Source organism: Ovis canadensis, chromosome 3 (genome assembly GCF_042477335.2).
Source record: "Ovis canadensis isolate MfBH-ARS-UI-01 breed Bighorn chromosome 3, ARS-UI_OviCan_v2, whole genome shotgun sequence".
In the NCBI taxonomy this organism is placed as follows: domain Eukaryota; kingdom Metazoa; phylum Chordata; class Mammalia; order Artiodactyla; family Bovidae; genus Ovis; species Ovis canadensis.
Genome location: NC_091247.1, coordinates 223,514,773 through 223,535,685, shown reverse-complemented (window position 1 = coordinate 223,535,685; position 20,913 = coordinate 223,514,773). Strand labels below are relative to the sequence as shown.

Sequence of the window (20,913 nt, the reverse complement as noted above, 5' to 3'; positions counted from 1 at the left end):
TTTCTATGATCCAGTGGATGCTGGCAATTTTATCTCTGATTCCTCTGCCTTTTCTAAATCCAGCTTGTGCATCTGGAAGTTCTTGAATCACAAACTGATGAAACCTAGCTTAAGGGGTTTTGAAAGCATTACCTTGCTAGCGTATGAAATGAATGCAATTGTGCGATAGTTTGAACATTCTTTGGCATTGCCCTTCTTTGAGATTGGAATGAAAGCTTACTTTTTCCAGTCCTGTGGCCACACAGTCTTAATCACTGTACCACCAGGGAATTCCCTCTCCATTTATTTATATTTTCCGAATCTCCTAATGAGGTATTTATAATTTTCTGTGTGGTGGTTTTACACATCTTTTGTTAGATTTAGTTTTTAAAGTTTTGTATGTTTTAATACTGTTGCGGTATCATTTAACTTTTTTTTTTACTTTCTAAGTGCTATTGCTGATCCCAAGTATTTTTCTGGAAGAAATAACAGGTATAAGTTTGTACGTATCTTTATAGGCTCTGCTGGGTGGAATGAGAAGTGTTATGTAAAGAGAAATGAACAGAATAGAATGGGAGTGAAAAGGACACGTTCATAAAGGACACATTTGTTCCCCTTTCATAGATTTTTCTCCTTTGTGTAAAACTTGGGAAATACTCATTTGTTTTCCATAGGTGTAGCCTGTGGCAAAAAAGGCAGATAATGTTGTTTTTTTCCTTCAAGGGTACACTGTGCCCTTTCAGGCTTTAGTGTTGCACAGGAGGTGCTAATTAACTGCTGGGAAAAGTAAAAAGTTTTGAGTGGGCAGTTTCTGATCCAACTTATATTATTTTCCTGGAGAAAGGAGTTTTGTTACTTAGGTTCCTCAGGAAGCCTGGTTGTTAAGGGTTTTTTAGATTAGCCAGTGTGAAAAATGCCCTGATCTTAAGATTGTTAGTTCATTAAGCAGTTCTCTTTGTAATGTGACTTAGAGAATTTCATAACCTGTTCCATCTCAGTACTGAGAGATAATCAATTTCCCGTTCTTGAGTATTCATCACATGTTGTGCTAGGCACCTGGGAAACAGATACTAGGTAGAATCTCCCTCAAAATAAACAAGCACACAGAAGATTAACTCCTGTCTCCCAGAGAAAATTCCTCTTGGCACATGGTTTATTTCCCGGTATTCTTCTAAATGTATGTTTGAAAAATAACTGAGCTAGTACTATAGACTGGAGAAGGCAGTGGCACCCACTCCAGCACTGTCGCCTGGAGAATCCCATGGATGGAGGAGCCTCGTGGGCTGCAGTCCATGGGGTCGCTAAGAGTCGGACACGACTGAGCAACTTCACTTTCATGCATTGGAGAAGGAAATGGCAACTGACTCCAGTGTTCTTGCCTGGAGAATCCCAGGGATGGGGGAGCCTGGTGGGCTGCCGTCTATGGGGTCGCACAGAGTCGGACACGACTGAAGCGACTTAGCAGCAGCAGCAGCAGTACTGTAGACTCAACTGTCATTTTTTTCATTTAGCATTGTAACTCAAGATTTTTCAGTCATTGAAATATTTTTTTATAAGCAGCCTTTCATTATGTGTAAAACTTATGTTCTGTATCATCATTGAGTTAATTTCCCCACTCATTGGACATTGGAATCATTTTTTTTTGTTTTTGCACTTACACTGATATTTGGATGAACATTTTTAAAGTCTTTCTGCATTTTGAGTTATTCATTTCCTTAAAAGTGAAATACTGGCTTAAAGAATTTGACGATTTTAACACTGAAAAAATTTAGTGACTTGTGAGCGTCACCTGTATGCTCAGTATTGGACAGCAAATAAGGAACAAGATAAGGTTTTCATTGTCACGGAGTTTAGTGAAAGAGAAAGATTAAACAATTATACAAGCCAATTCATAGTTAGAAATTTTGGGAAGTGCTTGGGGGAAAAAAGCAGAAGATGTCATATAGAAGAGCAAATCAGTGGTGATGGTTCTAATTTGGGGGGAGGGTGGGAGTGGTCAGGAAAGGCCTCTTTGAGGAAGTGACATTTAGACTGATAACCGAAGCACAAGTAGTGTGTGGCCCATCTAAGGAAAGAGTTAAGACTGGGGGAGAGGAGGAGGTGGGGATAGGGGTCTGGGACAAGGGTTCTGGGGAAAACTTGGAATGGAAGAACTGAACAAATATCATTCTGTCAGTGGAGAGAGAAAGAAAGTGATGTGAAGTAAGTAGGTAGTAAGGGGCCTTCTAGGTCATATTAACAATTGAAGTTCTTGAGAAATACGTTGTCTTGTTCCATGCCAAAACGACCCACCAGTGTACACGTCTGTCAACCCTGTTTGAGTGCCTGGCTCATTTAGTAGCATTGATAGTCTTATTGGGGAAGGACTTTGCTGATGTGATTGTTGAAATGTTTTCATTTCAGTTTGTATTTCTTTGATAATTATTGAAGAGTAATCTTTCCCCAAGTGTTTGTCATCATTTTTGACCATTCCATCTGTTACTAACTGGACCGTTCCTTTCTCACTAAAATGTCATTTTTAAGGTTCTCCCACAAGTACTCAAGTGACAGACTGGGAACCACTGGTCAGGAATTGAAAGAAGGGTTTCTTACATGTCTCTCACTCTTAGTTCTCCGAATAAGGGGCTGGATTTGGTCAAAACTGGGTTTCTTGTGGCTGTATTATTTTATGATTCATGGGTATACAAGTGTGTCGAGTTGGGAACTGGAAAAGAAACTGATAAAGCTGGTGACTTTTAAGAGCCAGCTCACATCATCTTTCCCTTAAGGAGCAATCCAGATCTCTGGTATCCAGAGATCTGCTGCTTTTATGTTTGTTTAGCTTTTTGTTTGTGCTCTTATTTATTCGACTCTTTGTTTCTTCTTTTGTTTGTTCGTTAGAGATTTTCTGCCTTTGTGATGAGCTCCTCAAAGGCAGAGACGGTGGCATGCGGTTCATCCTGTGTTTGTGCCTTCACTGGCGTTGACACCATACATGATGACGATATTTCCGACATGCCATATAAATAAGCTAGCTGGCTGCTTATATTTATGGCTATCATACTCCTTAACCTTGACTGTCCCTTGAAGAATTAGCTGGAGGGATAGCCTTTGTCTGCTCTGAGGCTGAGGAATAGCATACCTGTGGTAATGTGTGAGCCTCCCAGGTTGACGGGTCTTGGCTGGGTTTTTCATCAGTAGTGTGTTGTGTTCACAGCAAGTGGAAGCTGCCCAGAACCTGTAACAGCTTGTCTGGGTGTTGGGTTTTGTTATCTTTTGGGTGTTTTCACTTTGCCCAACACCAGGTGTCTGGGGGAGACCTAATTGGTTGGAGCCTGTAAAAATTAAGTGTGATGACGCTCTTTGTAGAGCTGAACCTCAGTAAACTCCTGCAAATACTTGTGAGAACCAAATCAGAAATGGACATGGGATCTCGTCTGATCTACAGAGCTGAGCAGGGTTGGGCCTGGTTGGTACTTGGGTGGGAGAAATGGACGTGGGAACAAGATTACATTTCTGTGTTCTGAAATCCCACAGAGATCACAGAAAGGCATTCTTAATTTTGTGTATACCTGTGTATAGTCCATTCCCTTGTAGAAACTGATGCCAGTTGTTAGTGAATCTGCTCGCTGTCAGTGCCTAAAGGATCGCTTGGTCTGTTGGGTGAGCCAGGCCCTCTGCTTCTCTGGTTTCTCCTCCTCATGGCCTCCAGTTTGAGCGTTTGCGTTGCTGTTAGCAGCTAACATCCCTGAGGTTTTTATTGTGGATGTCCTCTTTTATGCTAACCCTGTGCCTCAGTACTGTGGGTAATTTCAGTCTTCCTCGTGTAAGGTTTCTAGTTAATGGCACGTGAGCATGTGTTCTAATGAAAATTGGAGCAGACCACCTGCCTTTTCTGGGTAGGTAGGGATTCTTTTGTTATGAACTTCTCCCATGCTGTTAGAATTTGCTGAGATAAATAGGGCTTGTCATTCCATTTGGCATACATTTATGAATACTGGCCCGCCTTAGGCGCTGTGTGAGCTCTGTTCACACAGAGACATTGAACCACATGGTAAGGAGCAGTAATAGAGTTGGGCACAGGTTCTTAGGGAGCGTCAGTGAGAGGTATTTAGCACATCTGTGGAGGGTGTGATCCAGAGGCTTTCTGGAGAAGGCAGCAGTTAAGCTGAGTTTTGAAGGATGAAAAAGAGTCAGTTGGTAGCAAGGATGTTTTTTAATTGAGGCAAGGCTGGGGAGAAGGAGTACAGTTAAGAAGCTGTTGCTGAAGTACACACTGCCACTTGTGAAATATTCTGCTGAGAAACTTGAATCTGAGTTGGATCATGACTCTGTATCTAACTCCTAATTTACTGGCTATAGAGGGATTGAACAGCATGTTAAATGACATCTTTGGGATACAGTTAGCAAAGCCCAAACTTGGGGAAGCTATCTGGTTATTTTCAACAAATAAAGTACAGAAAAAGAGGAAGTAGTAATCTGTAGATTAAAAGAACTTTAAGAGGGAATTCCCTGGCAGTCTAGTGGTTAGGACTCGGAATGCCTGGGGCCCAAGTTTGATCTCGTGTCAAGGAACTAAAATCCCACAGGCCGGGTGGTGTGGCAAAAAAAAGAGAGACGTAAGAGACATATTAATGAAATGCAGTATGTTGCCCTGTTGGACTCTGATTTGAATAAATCATCTCTAAAGAATTTATGAGATAGGAGTGAACATTTGAACATCTACTGGATAGGTGGATGATATTGAACAATTTTTAAAAATTTAGGTGTGGTAATGGTAGTGTAATTATTTAAGGAAATAGTTCTTCTCTTCAAGATTTAGAATAAAGATGAAATTAGATGATGCCTAGAGTGTGTGTGCTGTGCTAAGTCGCTTCAGTTGTGTCTGACTCTTTGCATCCCCATGGAGCCCGTCAGGCTCCTCTGTCCATGGGATTCTCTGGGCAAGAACACTGGACTGGGCTGCCATTTCCTTCTCCAGGGGAACTTCCTGACCCAGGGATCAAACCCGGGTCTCCTGCATCGGCAGGTGGGTTCTTTACCACTGAGCCACCTGGGAAGCCTGAGGGTTCCAGAGTGATCCAGAATTGGCTGGGTGCTAGGGGGAGCAAGCATGTATTGATACATTTTGAAGCTAACTGATGAGGTACAGAAGCTGCTTATTTTCCTTTCTTTCTTGCTTTGTGTTTGTTCGCACTGTTCCGTAATGTTTTTAAAAAGCTGTTACTATGCTCCAGGCAAGAACTGTTAGAGACCTAAAATAAAGCTCTGGTTGTAGAGGTGGAACCAAAAAAATGGAATAAGTTATAAGATAAAAAGATGGATTTGAGGAATAAGTTATAAGATAGTTAAAGTTGAATGTTCGGGGCTGGAGGGAGGGAGGGGTCCAAGCTGATGGTTTAGAACCTGAGCACTGTCCGCTGAGTGATGGCACATGGAAGTGCCGTATCTTGTGGAGCTGGAGCGGAGCAGTGGTATTGCAAGGTTGCTTTTGTACATGCTGAGTTTAGGACAGCCAAGCCAGGTGGCAGTGCATGGTTGGTAGCTTACAGGTAAAGACAAAGCAAGATACAGATCAGTATGTAGGTGGTGGTAAACCTAAGAAAGGCTGAGGTTGCCCCGGGAGAATGTGTACAAGAGGAAAGGAAGGGCTGCCCCTGAGAGGGATAGAGAGAGAGGAGCCAGTTAGAATTCTGAGAGGAAAAGTCCGCGAGAGAGGATTTTTAAAGGCAGTCAAGGCAATAGGAAGTTTCAGGAAGAGTATGGAAACCATGACAGATCCAGGAGGAAAGTCAGGTAGGATAAGAGCTTGTCTAGTTCCTCTTGATTATGAACATTAAAGGCCTTTGGGGGAGCTGGTGGTGGGTGGGACAGCTTCATAAGTAAACTGTATTTACTATCCTGCAGTTATTAAGTCCCTTCAGAGTGGAGTAATAGAGACTGTAGACCATGTGAAATTTGTGCTAATTAGCTAGAGCGTTATGATTAAAAGCAGAAGAGCTTTTATTTTATTGGGAATTAAGATCATTACCCTTCATTCCCTTGGTGTCATCAACTTGAAAATCATGTTCACTTGTGCAGAGACCTTTTCCAAGTTTACCCTAGCTCCCTTTCTATGAAATTTTGCTAAATTGCCCCAAAATTAGTGGATCAGAAGCTGGGTTCAGAGTTTAGGAATTGTGACGCCTGTTTTAAATGCAGTTTTCCCAGTGAGTCTCAAGCTGTGCTGTTAGTCTTCGGGGTGAATGCAAAATCCTAGCAGTAGGCAAAGATGATGTTGCTTACTGGTTTCTTTTTCTTTTTTTTTTTTAAGAATAAGTTTTTGGATTTCTGTTTTAAAAACTTTTTGTTTAGCTCCTTTCATCCCAAAGTGCAGATGAAATAAATGACTGTGGAGTTGCTGTGATGGTTTATGTTGCTACCAGCACGTGACCGTCAGCACTGTATCTCTGTGGGGCTGGAATATGGACAGTTGTTGCATTCTGAGAAAAGTTTTGGCAGGAGGGAAATGGCCCTGTGCCCCTCCTACCATCTTCTCTGCTGGAATCTTAAAGTTTGTATTTATTTTCCTGTAAGTACAGAACTGTGAGAACGTGTCTCGTTTGAAAAACCCTCACGTAGCAAATTGTCCAGCCCACGTAGGGACACAGGGATGACTCAAGCTGTTCGGGATTCTTTTCCTTTTGTTGGTAACCTCTGCCCAGAGAATTTACCCATTTTTCATAAGACAGTTTGAGAGCTTGGTGGAGAGAAGGGGCCAGTGAGAATGCTTCTCTTCCCAGAGCGTGGCTGCCGCTCCGTTGCCTGTTGAGTCATTCCCACAGCTCTATATAGAGCTTTCCTGGGTTTTCTTTTAAACATGATGTTCTTGGAGTGGGAAAGAAAGGAAGTCTTTTTTCTCTTCCACAAACTCCCCCACCCCAAATCTGCATTGCTCACTCTCTTCTAGTAACAGAGTATTGCCCTCAGTCATTCTGAGACTGTTTTCTCTTTTAAGGCCTCTCAGCACTTTCATTTATCATTTGTGTGACTATGTGAGCATTAAGGCATTTGCTGGGCTTGGTTCCCCCAGTAGGCTTTTAAGATACAGGCTGTCACTTAACCAGAAAAACGGAGGCCTTCTGGTTAACCATACCAAAAATGGATTTCTAGTTTTCAGCTATTTTAAAGTCAATCAGATAAGCTAAAAGACATCTTACTATCCTTATTAAGACTATCAGTAAAATGTGCTGTGAAGGGAATGAATGTTTTTAATTTTGGATAAATGTAAATTGCTATAATTTGACAGGGTTTTAGTTTCTTTTCGTTTTTGTGATGAAAGGTTAAAATGTCCACATTCGTATTTATTCAGATCTTGCTCTTTGCTAGTGGAAAATGACTTGACATTTCTTTATGAGGAAAGGGAAATTCTTATTTCTGTAACTGTCTTCATATGGGTTTCAAACATCCAGTCAGATCGTAAAGCGTGTTAGAAGAGTCAAATAACATCAGTAAGCTGTCTGTTCACACAGCCCATGTCTTACACAGGCGCAAGTAAGGAGCTCTTTTAAGGGGTTGGCAGATTGAAAAGACAGATTATAGCTCTGGAATGTATTCAGATGACTTTTTGAAACAGATATTTTAATTGGAGAGGGGGTGGAGAAATATTTGTGCTTCTGTAGTTAAATATTCAACTTCCTTAGCCTGTTATCTATAAATATCACAGATGAGAAAGCCATTGGAACGCTTTTTCAGAAAATAACTCACAGGACATATTTATTTGTGTGTATGTGTTTATATATGCCTCATCCCCATCCATTCTCCCACTCGTGGGTCAGTAATCGGGCTCTGTCTTTCATAAGATTGAGTTGTTCCGATTATGTCCTAAACTGCATTAGCAGCAGAGTCCCTTACACTAAGGTTTTCAACAAAACCTCATCTTCTCTTCTTGAAAGGAGAGGAAGACAAAAAAGCAGTTGATCTGTTTTCTGAAGGTCTCTTTCTGTACCTCTCTTCCCTCCCCCAGAGCCAGACAGCAAGGGGAGGAGCTTGTTACTGCTCTAACCACACTTCATGTGTCTTAACTTGAGTGCTTGTTGGTTTCCTGTCGGCAGTAAATCAGCTCTGTGCCATCTTGACTTGCGTGAAGGGTGGATGAATTGGTAACTGCACTCAGAAGAGGAGTGAGTTCTCACAGTCTGATTTGAACATAAGGTGTGAGACTGAATTTATGAAAGCTTCGGTAGCCTCTGAAGACAACCTCTTCTGTGACTGAGTTTTTTTTTTCATGATATCTGTGGGCTGTTGTTTCTGAGAAGAATCTGCCATGACGCTACTGGAACCTGAGATGTTAATGATGGCTGTACAGTCCGGTAATTCCCATATTTCCTGCAAATCCTTTTTGCCTTAGGTTTCTTAAAAAACCCTGGGCACATTGGCACTAGGGCTGGATGGAGATGAGGAGGAGGGCAGAGGGAGGGTAAATATAAATTGTCCAGTAAATGTACTGCATTTTCAGATTTTTATTGTAAAACGTATTATAATTTTCTCTTGATTGCAAATTCTAGATATTCAGACATAGCTTTGGATTAGATGCTTATCAATCTTAAGACTGCTCAGTGAGGAGACATGGAAGGGAAAGCTACTTGTCTTCTTTAATTAGGTATTTTGTTATTGTAGTGGTGCTGCTTTTAATATAATTAAATTGTTTTTGCTGTTTTGAACAGTACTATGTTTAATCACTAATCTATACTCTTTTTTAAATGACTCTGTGAAAGCTTGTCTTAACATTTTTCCTTAGCTATAATTTCTCTTTTGTGGTAAACCTTCTATCTGTATCATCTTTTGGTCCTTTGAGGGATGCTCTTGTTAACATGTAGGGTTGGGAAATCTTTTAAGTTTTGAGGATGAAGGAAGTTGGAGCAAGGAGGCGGTCAGCAGAAGGAATGCAGGGTGTTTGAGGTTCTTCCTCTTGGAAACAGTTTTCCCAATTCAAAAGTGTCTTTAAAAACATTAAAAAAATTCCAGTTTGTTTTTAATAATTTCTTTTACTTTCCGTGTCCTTAAATTTGTAAGATATCTAAAAATAGAGAATGTTCTTTGGTTATTTTTAGACTTCGACTAAAATGCAGCCTGTAGTGTTTTCCTGTTTCAGAGACTGTCTTGAAAGATTCATACAAGTGGCATTTGGGAACCTCTTCCCATCCACTGGCCTTTATACTCAAAGGAAAATGAGACTCCTTGGTGCTGGCAGAACTGGTCTCACTGCTCTCCTTGGGGAGCACTTAGGTGTTATGCTGCCAGACACAGATATCCGTCTGAAGACCGAATCAGATGCTGTCAGGTTACGCTTGAGGACAGAGTATGGACAAAAAGGAAAGGCACCGCTACTGGTTTTATGGATGACCTTGACTGAATCATGTATTAGTGGAGTCTTTCTGTTCATATATGCTGTGCATTCCAAGTCCCTTTCCTTTTCCTCCCACAGATCTGTTGAGCTTTGTGTTCTAAACAAGATTGTGTGCTTATCTGAACGTTTCCCATCTGTCTTTGATGAAACAGTTCCCAGTTAAAGTGACTCAGATTTTCTTACCACTGCTCTGTATCTTCGTTCTCTGCTCTATGTGGGCAAGGGCATATTTTATTTTAGGGTGTACAAGCTAGCCTTTGGACTCTCTCTCCCTTCTTTATTCATCTTGTTACCTACAGATCATCTCAGTCCAGTAACTTCTTAATAAAGGGTAAAAGATTGTTTGCTTTCCTCTGAGCTGGGGTCTCGCTGTTCTTGCTGAGTAGAGAAAGGGGCTTACTTAGTATTTTCTTGTCTTGCCCAAGAGCCGTTTTTCCAATGACATATGTTGGGTAGGGCTAGCCACCCATCTGTTGGACCAGCTACTTCATAAAACTTTCAAAGGATAGTAGTATGTTAGACAAGTGTGGGTGAAATTGACAAGGGTGTTGGATACAGGTAGAATGGAAGGTCTGCAGAGACTATCATGTATGCGAACCTCTTCCTTTTGTGTATGTTCATAAAAGTAGAGAAACTGGGTATAGAAAGAACTAATAGCAAACTGATATCTCTAGTACTTGTGGTTCCTAAATGTTCTAAAACCTTAGCACCATGTTGCTTTGTGGAATTGTTGCTGTTTTCTTCTGGTGCTCTAGCCATTATATTGGATTGTAATAGTAAATGACAGGCGTATCTATGATAGGAAATGAAAAAGCATCTCTTATGAAGTTTTAATTTAAAAAAAAAAGGCCTGTCATTTTTTTTTTCTAAAAAAGTAAAGACAAAATTTATACTATCTATGTGGGCTGTGAGTGAGTTTCCCAGGCATGAAGTATTTGGATTGCCATGAATATAGGCTTTATAGGTGAAACTACTGTTTAATGAAATGCTTAAGGTAATAAAAGCAATTTAGACAAGATTCATGATATAAGATTTTTACCCTAAGTTAAACTTTAAGATACTGAATTTTATAGCCAAGTTCCAGGGTACACTGTGTATTTATATCAGCTTTCATTTGGTGTTTGGAGCTTGGAGATTTGGGTGAGGCATACTTACGTATGGACGCTCATCCTCCTCACTGCTGGCGGTCTCCTTCTAACCCTTTAAGATCCAGTCTAGCTGCAGTGTTTTTGTGACTCCTCTCTCAATAGAATCAGCCCTTCCTTCTCTGTTTCTGCAGCACCGCCTTTACAGTGTAGACTGATTATCATTTTCCTGTCTGCCTAATTAGATTATTAGCTTCTCAAAAGCAATACAGTATATTCATCTGTGTGTTGGCTCCTGACATGTAGTTTTTTAATTTTAAATGAAGAAATCTGATTTGACATACCTCCCCTAATAAGTAGGTGTAAGCCTTTTAAATCAAGATTTCATCGAAGTGTTTTAAGATCTGTTGTCGTATTAAGACATGAAGCCTCTAACCGCCATCTGGTATCTTAGCCAGCCCTTGCCCACAGCACGTGAAAGCACAGCTCTCGAAACCGGAGTTCTTTTCGCATCTCAGGATGTGCATTGTGCCCTGTCTGTCAGCCTGTGATGGTGCTGCTAAACCCAGGTGTTCTCATCAAGACACAAGTAGAGGATTAAAGCACCTGTCACCGGTGTGGAACCCTATCTAGATCAGCGTGATGAGAAAGCTAATGATCTGAGATGGACATTTGGGATTTCTGGAGCTAAGACTAAGGGATATTGGGGTACAGCATTGGCTCTGGTGTGTTTTAGAACCAAGGAGTGCTGGGGCTTGGCTCTTGACAAGCTACTGTGTGAGGCTTTGATCAGGCAGGCCCTGTCCCTGCATACAGCCGACACGGTCTCTGTACTAGTTGCAACAGGGGATGGGTGTCTGTGTAGAGAAGAGGACTGAAGCGGTTTCTTGGGTATGTGTGATCGCATGACGTACACCTGATCGTGATGAGGCCCCGTTAGGGAGCCAGTCTGTTTTTTCCATCTCTCTTGTGGGCATATCTGCGCATTCCCACCCACTCACGTGCACACAGACAACACACTCCATCCACACCCTACACCCGCCTCCCCCTCTTGTCTCTGGAAGGATGTGTCTGTCTGCACGTGAGCTGTGTCTGGAAGGACTGTAAGGAGCTGGTAATAGTGAGTGCCTCAGGGAAAAGGGATGGAAGCTGGGAGACTGGGACGGCAGAGACGTTTTGCTCCACAAAACAGCGGAGTCCTCATTTAAGTTCATTATGATTATGTTGTTCAGTTGCTGAGTCGTGTCTGACTCTTTGCAACCCCATGGACTGTAGCACGTCAGGTTCCTCTGTCCTCCGCTATCTCCTGGAGTTTGGTCAGATTCATATCCATTGAGTCAGTGATGCTATCTAACCATCTCATCTTCTGCCGCCCCCTTCTCCTTTTGGGATACCCTGTAATTCTGAAGGAATACACAGAGAACATATTACAAGGGTATATAGAACACATAGGCCCATGGACACAGTGTCCAGCCTGAGAAATGCAGCACGATACACACGGAAGTCCTCTCAGTACCCTGTTCGATTTGTCCCTTAGAAAACTTTTGTTAGTTTGCTTTTAACTTTACGTACCTTCAAACATTTTTGAAAGATGATGCTGTGAAAGTGATGTACTCAATATGCCAGCAAATTTGGAAAACTCAGCAGTGGCCACAGGACTGGAAAAGGTCAGTTTTCATTCCAATCCCAAAGAAAGGCAGTGCCAAAGAATGCTCAAACTATCACACAATTGCACTCATCTCACACGCTAGTAAAGTAATGCTCAAAATTCTCCAAGCCAGGCTTCAGCAATATGTGAACCGTGAACTTCCAGATGTCCAAGCTGGTTTTCTAAAAGGCAGAGGAACCAAGATCAAATTGCCAACATCCGCTGGATCATGGAAAAAGCAAGAGAGTTCCAGAAAAACATCTATTTCTGCTTTATTGACTATGCCAAAGCCTTTGACTGTGTGGATCACAATAAACTGTGGAAAATTCTGAAAGAGATGGGAATACCAGACCACCTGACCTGCCTCTTGAGAAATCTGTATGCAGTTCAGGAAGCAACAGTCAGAACTGGACATGGAACAACAGACTGGTTCCAAATAGGAAAAGGAGTTCGTCAAGGCTGTATATTGTCACCCTGCTTATTTAACTTATATGCAGAGTACATCATACGAAACGCTGGGCTGGAAGAAGCACAAGCTGGAATCAAGATTGCTGGGAGAAATATCAATTACCTCAGATATGCAGATGACACTGGCCTTATGGCAGAAAGTGAAGAGGAACTAAAAAGCCTCTTGATGAAAGTGAAAGAGGAGAGTGAAAAAGTTGGCTTAAAGCTCAGCATTCAGAAAATGAAGATCATGGCATCTGGTCCCATCACTTCATGGGAAATAGATGGGGAAACAGTGGAAACAGTTCATTTTTTTGGGCTCCAAAATCACTGCAGATGGTGACTGCACCCATGAAATTAAAAGATGCTTGCTCCTTGGAAGAAAAGTTATGACCAACTTAGATAGCATATTAAAAAGCAGAGACATTACTTTGGCAACAAAGGTCCGTCTAGTCAAGGCTATGGTTTTTCCAGTGGTCATGTCTGGATGTGAGAGCTGGACCGTGAAGAAAGCTGAGCGCCGAAGAATTGATGCTTTTGAACTGGGTGTTGGAGAAGACGTCTGAGAGTCCCTTGGACTGCAAGGAGATCCAACCAGTCCATCCTAAAGGAGATCAGCCCTGGGATTTCTTTGGAAGGACTGATGCTGAAGCTGAAACTCCAGTACTTTGGCTATCTCATGAGAAGAGTTGACTCGTTGGAAAGACTCTGGTGTTGGGAGGGATTGGGGGCAGGAGGAGAAGGGGACGACCCAGGATGAGATGGCTGGATGGCATCACCGACTCGATGGATGTGAGTCTGAGTGAACTCCGGGAGTTGGTGATGGACAGGGAGGCCTGGTGTGCTGTGATTCATGGAGTCACAAAGAGTCGGACACGACTGAGCGACTGAACTGAGAAGTTTTTGTGTGTGTACCGTATACATGTGCTTTAGTTGCTCGGTTGTGTCTGACTCTTCGAAACCCCATGGACTGAAGCCTGCCAGGCTCCTCTGTCCATGGGGATTCTCCAGGCAAGAATCCTGGAATGGGTTGCCATGCCCTCCTCCAGGGGATCTTCCCAACCCAGGGATCGAACCCAGGTTTCCTGCAGTGCAGGCGGATTCTTTACTGTATGAGTCACCAGGGAAGCATACATGCTACCATATAAAAATGTTTCCTCAGTCTGCTTACTCTCTCTTTCCTTGATTTCTGTACACTTAATTCCTGTGTGTTTATTTAACTTCTAGTTCTCTGATCATTACAGTTTGTCTCTGACCTGTATATTTTATAATAGTGTGGGTTAGAGTGAGAGGAGTAGTAATTCATAAAAATAAAGTTAATCGATGGGCAGACAACTTGTGCCCTTTTTGGTGATACGTTAGTGCTTAAAGGAACCATCTGTTTGGGTTCACATCACTCTGGAGTAAAAAACTCCAGAACCTACAGCAATAATTACCTTTTGACTCTACTAATACTCTAAATATTAGTTCAGGCTTTTAAATATATATATAAATACACATACCTATATAGATAGATTTGTTTATATTCAAGGAATTTTAGAGCTTGAAGGAAACGTTAGGTATTTTTTTTTGTCCTCCCCTTAAGATGAGGAATACTCCAATACTTTAGCCACTTGATATGAAGAACTGACTCATTTGAAAAGACTCTGATGCTGGGAAAGATTGAAGGCGGGAGGAGAAGGGGAAGACAGAGGATGAGATGGTTGGATGGCATCACTGACTCAATGGACCTGAGTTTGAGTAAACTCTGGAAGTTGGTGATGAACAAGGAGGCCTGATGTGCTGCAGTCCATGGGGTCGCAAAGAGTCAGACACGACTGAGCGCCTGAACTGAACTAAGACGAGGTAATTAGCCGGTTGAGGTTAATTTATTTCCTGTAGTCACATGATTAACTAGTGGCTTACACAGAAGGAAAATTCATTTACCTACTCCCATGTCAGTACTCTTTCTAAAACATACAGAGAAACCATCAGAAACCTTTAATGTAGGAGATTGTTTATAATTTTCCCCAGAGATCTTGGTTTTCTTTGGGTTTTTCCATCGTGGGTTTCTATCACTACTCAGATTAACTCACATTTTAAGAGGTGGTGATAAAATCCAGTGCCTGGGTGTCCACCTCTTGCCCCTGGGAAGTGGAGGCAGATGCTGCAGGCTCTGCGGTACCCTGGTGGACCTCCCTCTTGCCTTGCCTTCTCTGGCCTGGCTGATGATCTCATACCTTGATGGTGATATCAGAAGACAGGTAGGCAGACAGACCGATGCTGTCATCCGTATTCTGGACTACATCTTACTGCCCTTTCTCTGGCTTGTTAAATTATCCGAGGTCCCCTTAGAGTTGAGGCCTAGATCAAAGGAATTTGAATTCATCTGTGTGTCTCTATCTTTTCTCTTCCCTTTTGTTTCCTTTTGGATGAGGCAGGCTGTCAAGACCATGAACCACAGTTTTAGCTTTATTACAGCTGTGCCAAATTAAATAAAGATGAGTCTCCTACAGTCTTGTTTTTTTTGGAACTTCACTTTTATGATTACCACATGCATTATTTTTGAAAGGATTTTCTTTATACTAACAAGGGGGAAAAAATTAAAAACCTCCCGCTCTGCCATCAACAACAAAAAACAACATTCTCTGCCTTGCTCTCACCAAGCCAAAGGGCAGTGTCAGGCTGAGCTCATGTTGTTAGGGGCTGGGGCACACTTAATCTCAGGGCAGGCACGTAAGTGGGGTGGCAGCAGCAGTCTGGTGCAGTCTGAGTACAGAGGGCCTTGAAAAGAGGTGTCTGTGGCAGTTACATAGTGAAAATAAACTCAGCAGTGAAATTTTTATAGTGTGTCATAATTTTAAAGTGTTTTTATATATAATATCTTATTTGATTGTCTCAACAACTTTGGGGTATCTGTATCTTCTCGTTTGTAGAGTAGAACACTGAGGCTCAGAGAGGCTTCAGGGCACACAGTAAGAGATGGAAAATACGTTTAAATTTAGGTGTTTTACTTGAAACACTGCTCGCTTATGTGTTCCATGTAAAATGAAAGTCAGATTGTGTCCCTGCTCACTGAGAACCTGCCCCGGGTTCTCAGTCACAGACGCAGCCCCCGTCCTTATAGTGCCTTCAAGCCCCGGCCCTGTTCCTCTCAGGCTGCCCTCTGCCTCCTCTTCCCTTGCCGCTGCTGGCCCAGCCGTGCCAGCCTCACTTGTCCCTGCAGACCTTGGGCAGTGCTCCTGTTTCAGGGCTTGCCTGCTGGCTATTCTTCCTGCTCGCAACACTCTCGGCTGGGTAGCCTCATGGTCTGCTCCCTCACCTCCTTCGTAACTCTTTTCCATGTCGCTTTCTTAGTTAGGCCTTCCCTGACTACCCTGTTTTTAAACATTCTGCTTTTATTTGTCTTCATACTGCTTGCCATCTGATAGAATACAGTCATCCCTTGGTGGGAATCGGTTCCAGCCCACCCCCACCCCCAGTACTAAAACCCATGGATGTGCAAGTCCCTCGTATAAGATGGTAGGGTATTTGCATGTAACCTGTACACATTTCGAATCATGTCTGGATTACTTACAATACCTAACGCGAGGGTAATGCTATATAAAGAGTTGCCTGCACCACAAATTAAAGTTTTGGTTTTGGGGGCTTTCTGAATTTTTTTTTCCCTGAATATTTTTGTTCTGTGTGCAGCTGAAGCTGTGGACGCGGAGCCTGTGGATATGGAGGCCTGACTAATGTGATTTGTTTATTCGTTTGTTGGATACTGCTGTCTTTCCCTACTAGAAAACAATACCTCAAAGTAGACGATTTTTCTGTCTTGTTTCCTACTGTGTTTTCAGTACCTATAAAGGTACCCATTGCATAGGACGCACTCAATAATTCTTGAATAAATGATTTACCGAAAACTTTGGAATATGTTTTAGGCAAGTATGTTCCTGAAAACCTGTCTTCCAGGTATCCTGTGTAGCATGCACTGCAGTAGCTGGCATGGTGGTTTTCAGAATGTGCTCTCGGGACCTCTGGGCACACCTGAGACCTCTTCAGTGGATGCGAGCTGGAAGCTGTTTACATACTTAGGTGTGAGCGCCCAGTCGCTTCAGTCACGTCCAACTCTTTGCGACCCCATTGACCGTAGTCCGCCAGGCTCCTCTGTCCATGAAATTTCCCAGGCAAGAATACTGGAGTGGGTTGCCATGCCCTCCTCCAGGGAGTCTTCCTGACCCAGGGATGGAACCTGAGTCTTCTGGACTTCCTGCACTTCAGGTGGATTCTTCACCGCTGAGCCGCTGGGGGGGGCATGCATGTTTATGCTTACGTGTTATTTGCCTTTTTCACTCTGGGTGTCTCCTGAGTGTGGTGTGTGGTTTTCCAGACGTGCATGGTGGTATGATGATATCCCAGCAGCTTGAATGCAGTATCAGGGATGAGCATTCAGCTGTCTTAGTTGTATGTTAAAGAGATTTGCAAGAATAAATGATAAAATGATACTTTTTGCTATTATTTTTTATTTTGGAAAGTGTATTTTTTCATAAAAATATGTTAACATGTAGTGGGTTTATTGCTATTTTTAAAGAATAAATATTTTTAAATGTTTTCAGTTTTAACTCATATGATAAGTAGTAATAGATGTAACTCATATACACAAAAGCTCTTCAAAATTGTCAGTAACTGTAAGAAAAGAGTCCTGATGTCAAAAAGGTTGAGGATAGTATAGTTTATTTTATTTTATTTTTTATTTTTATTTTTTTTGATAGTATAGTTTTTAAGAGCATAGACTTTGAAATCCAAGTTGTCTCTTATTTTAAGCTCTGCTAGCTGTGTGATCTTGGGCAAATTGCTTAACCTCTCTGTGCCTGTTGCTGGCTACATCTGTTTTTATTTTTTTAATGCTAATAGTATTAGCACCAACCCCAGGAAGTTGTTGTAAGTATTAAATGATTTAACATGTGTAAAATACTTCTAACAATTCTTGGTATATAATAAATGCTATATTTTTTTTTGATGTTATTGTGGTTGTTTTTCTGTTGTTGGGATTTTGAATACTATTAGATGCAGGTAGTTTTTTATTTCTTCCTGGATATTCTGACAACTTGTCACAAGTTGTCACTTTATATTTGACAACTCATAAATTAAAAAAAAAACACCTTCTTTAACCTTGAAATACTTCAGGAAATTTGTTCTAAACATATTTTAAAAGATATGTAAAGATATGTAAGATTTATATATAAGGATGCTCATAGCAGTATTCTTTATAATAGAAAAAACAAAAACAGAAGCAACCTACACTTGAGCAGTAGAGTACTGGGTAAATAACTTACGATACAGTCACATAATCGGTACTAAGACACTCATAGGTTTTTTAAAAGATGTGAGAAAATGTTTGCCATTTATATGGCTATAGGGTTGATATACCTCAGAATATTAATAGCTGTCCCTGGTTAAGTGGGATTTCTTTCTTCTTTGTTTTCCTATATCTTAAGCATATATTTCTGTTGTGTATTAAAATAAAGCTCATATTAAATAGCATGTGCACGTAGGTAGTTGAGGGAGGCAGAAGATGGCTGGATGTACAGTGTCTTGGATCAGGAGCTTGTCTTGTTGATTCGGGACCTCTGTCTTCAAAGCAGTCCACCTACCAAACGGTGAATGTTAAAGAGGCACTCCATCCCACTAGGCTGTTCTGTCTGACCAGTCTAGTTTGTATAAATTGCTTTTATATCTTTTGCCTTTGTTTCTGCTTTGTAAGATTTATTGAAATTTATCTTCAGTGTTTGTTATTCTTGCCAGAGCTGTAGATTCTTTGCATATGAACTTACAATTCGCTGAACCTTTCCGAAGTTTTGATGGCCTACAAAACACACTAATTTTTTTCTGTTTTTTTTTTTGATGGGTAAGAAAACTGAGTTCTCTTAGGCATAAAATAATGGTGGTGATATAAAATGTTTTAACCATGTGAAAGTACATTTCTGTAATATATTTTCTTTGACTTTAGGGTAGGTGTGAGGATCCTCTTGACAATCCGTCTACTCCTTGTCCGAAAGCTCAAACTCATATTGCCTCATCTTTGCTTTGTAGATAGGAACTGAAGTACTTATGCTGAAGAATTGAGTGTTAATTAAGTTGACCTTGATTTTCTTAGGAGAAACATTTAGATTATATTCCTCAAATCAGTGCCATAAGACTAATTGATAAAATATTTGGCTGTGTAGAGTATTGAAAATTTATGGTGTGAACATTAATTAGGCTATCCAAACAGATGCTGCAACCTTGCTAGCACTTCTAACACCTTGCTGCTCAAAGTGTGTTCCAAGAACCAGCATCATCTGTATCATCTGGGAACTTGTTAGGAATACAGTCTCAGGCTCCACCTCAGACGGGTATTCAGAGTTTTTATTTTCACAAGATCCTCAGGTGCATATTAAAGTTGAGGAGTGTTGTTCCAACAGATACTTTATTTTTATTGACTTTGTTTTGGAGGTGAACAGGTGAAAGAGAAAAACAATCTTTTTTTTTTTTTTTTTTAAAGAAGTAAACCATTGATACATAAAATACCCTGAACAGCTCTCCAGAGAATCATGGAAAGTGAAAAACCTAATCCCAGAAGGTTACATATGTGAATCCATTTGTATAACATTCTTGAAATGGCAGAATTATAGAGAACAGATAGATGGCTGTCAGGAGCTTAGATAGGGTGATGCTGATGTGGTTTAGTCGCTAAGTTTTGTCCATTTCTTGTGACCCCGTGGACTGTATAGCCTGCCAGACTCCTCTGTCCCTGATCCTGGAGTGGGTTGCCATTTCCTTCTCCAGGGAATCTTCCCCACCCCGAGACTGAACCTGTGTCTCCTGCATTGCAGGCAGACTCTTTACATGCTGAGCCACCGGGGAAGCAGGGGAGATGCTGGGAGGAAAGTGACTGTGGCCATCGAGAGTCGCCATGGAGGCCCTCACAGTGATGGGATTTTCTGTATCCCGACTGTAGCAGTGTCAGTATCCTGGTTGTAATGTTGCAGTATAGTTTTGCGAGCTATTAACCTCGAGGGGAACTGGGTGAAGGATAAACTGATCTCTAAATTATTTCTTACAAATGGGTGGGAATGTAGTATCATCTTTAAAAAAAAGTTTAAGATAACTCAGTTTGGCATCTTTTTAAATTGAACAGAATTACCGTATAACCTAAAAATTCTCCTCCTAGGTATATACCTGAGAAAATTGAGAACATTGCTCCACACAAAAACTCATCCATAAGCATTCGTAGCAACCTTAGGCCACAGGGCTAAGGAGGAGAGTTTGGAGGAAAGTGGATGCATGTGTGTGTATGATTGAGTCCCTTCACTGTTCACCTGAAACTGTCACAGCATTGTTAATTGGCTGTACCCAATACAAAATGAAAAGTTACAAAAAAAAAAGCCCCAAGTGGAAACAACTCAAATGTCTGTCACTTAATGAATGGATGAACAAAATGTAGTATATCCTTCCAATGAAAAGGAATGAAATACTAATGGATGAACCTTGAAAACATTCCAAGTGAAAGAAGACAGGCACAGAGGCCACATGTTATTTAATTCCATTTATGTGAAATGTCCAGCATAGGCAAATCCAGAGATAAATTGGTCGTTGCCAGGGCCTGGTAGTGGGGGATGGGACAGTGACGAGGAATGACGGGTAATAGATGTGGATTTCTTAGGGGCAATGAAGATATCCTGGAACCAGCTAGTGGTGCTGGTTGTACAACTACAGGAATATATAAAAACCTGCTGAGTTTTACTCCTTGAGTGAATTGAATAGTATGTGAATTATATCACAATTAAAAAGTCAGTCTGAGAACAAATTGCAGATTTCTCTAGAGTGACGTAATTGTTACACACATTTCTGACCTTTTCCTATTTTAGAATATCTGAATTAAATGCTTTTGTCCTAAATTTCCTTTCTATATTGGGATGTCATAGTCAAAGCTATGGTTTTTTCCAGTGGTCATGTGTGGATATGAGAGTTGGACTAGAAAGAAAGCTAAGCTTTGAAGAATTGATGCTTTTGAAAAGACTCTTGAGAGTCCCTTGGACTGTAAGATCAAACCAGTCAGTCCTAAAGGAAATCAGTCCTGAATATTCATTGGAAGGACTGTTGCTTAAGCTGAAACTTCAATACTTTGGCCACCTGATGTGAAGAACTGACTCATTGGAAAAGACCCCGATGCTGAGAAAGACTGGAGGCAGGAGGAGAAGCGGATGACAGAGAATGAGGTGGTTGGATGGCATCATCGACTGGATGGACATGAGTTTGAGCAAGCTCTGGGAATTCGTGATGGACAGGGAAGCCTGGCATGCTGCAGTCCTTGGGGTCACAAAGAGCTGGACACGACTGAGCGACTGAATTGGACTGATATTAGGATGAACTTTCCCCCA

At 41.4% G+C, this 20,913-nt stretch overlaps 1 protein-coding gene across 3 annotated transcripts in view; it reads left to right on the top strand.

The window, feature by feature from the left end:
* Positions 1-20,913, top strand: part of MRTFA (myocardin related transcription factor A) — a 202,637-nt gene that overhangs the window by 89,622 nt on the left and 92,102 nt on the right. The window contains exon 1 of one of the 3 annotated variants that reach the window (XM_069586062.1): positions 7,679-8,309. The exons of the other annotated variants lie outside the window; for them this stretch is intronic. Within the exon in view, the coding sequence (XP_069442163.1) occupies positions 8,264-8,309 (46 nt within the window). The 5' untranslated portion in view covers positions 7,679-8,263. Of the gene's footprint in view, positions 1-7,678; positions 8,310-20,913 lie in introns of those variants that run through there. 3 annotated transcript variants of the gene reach the window in all.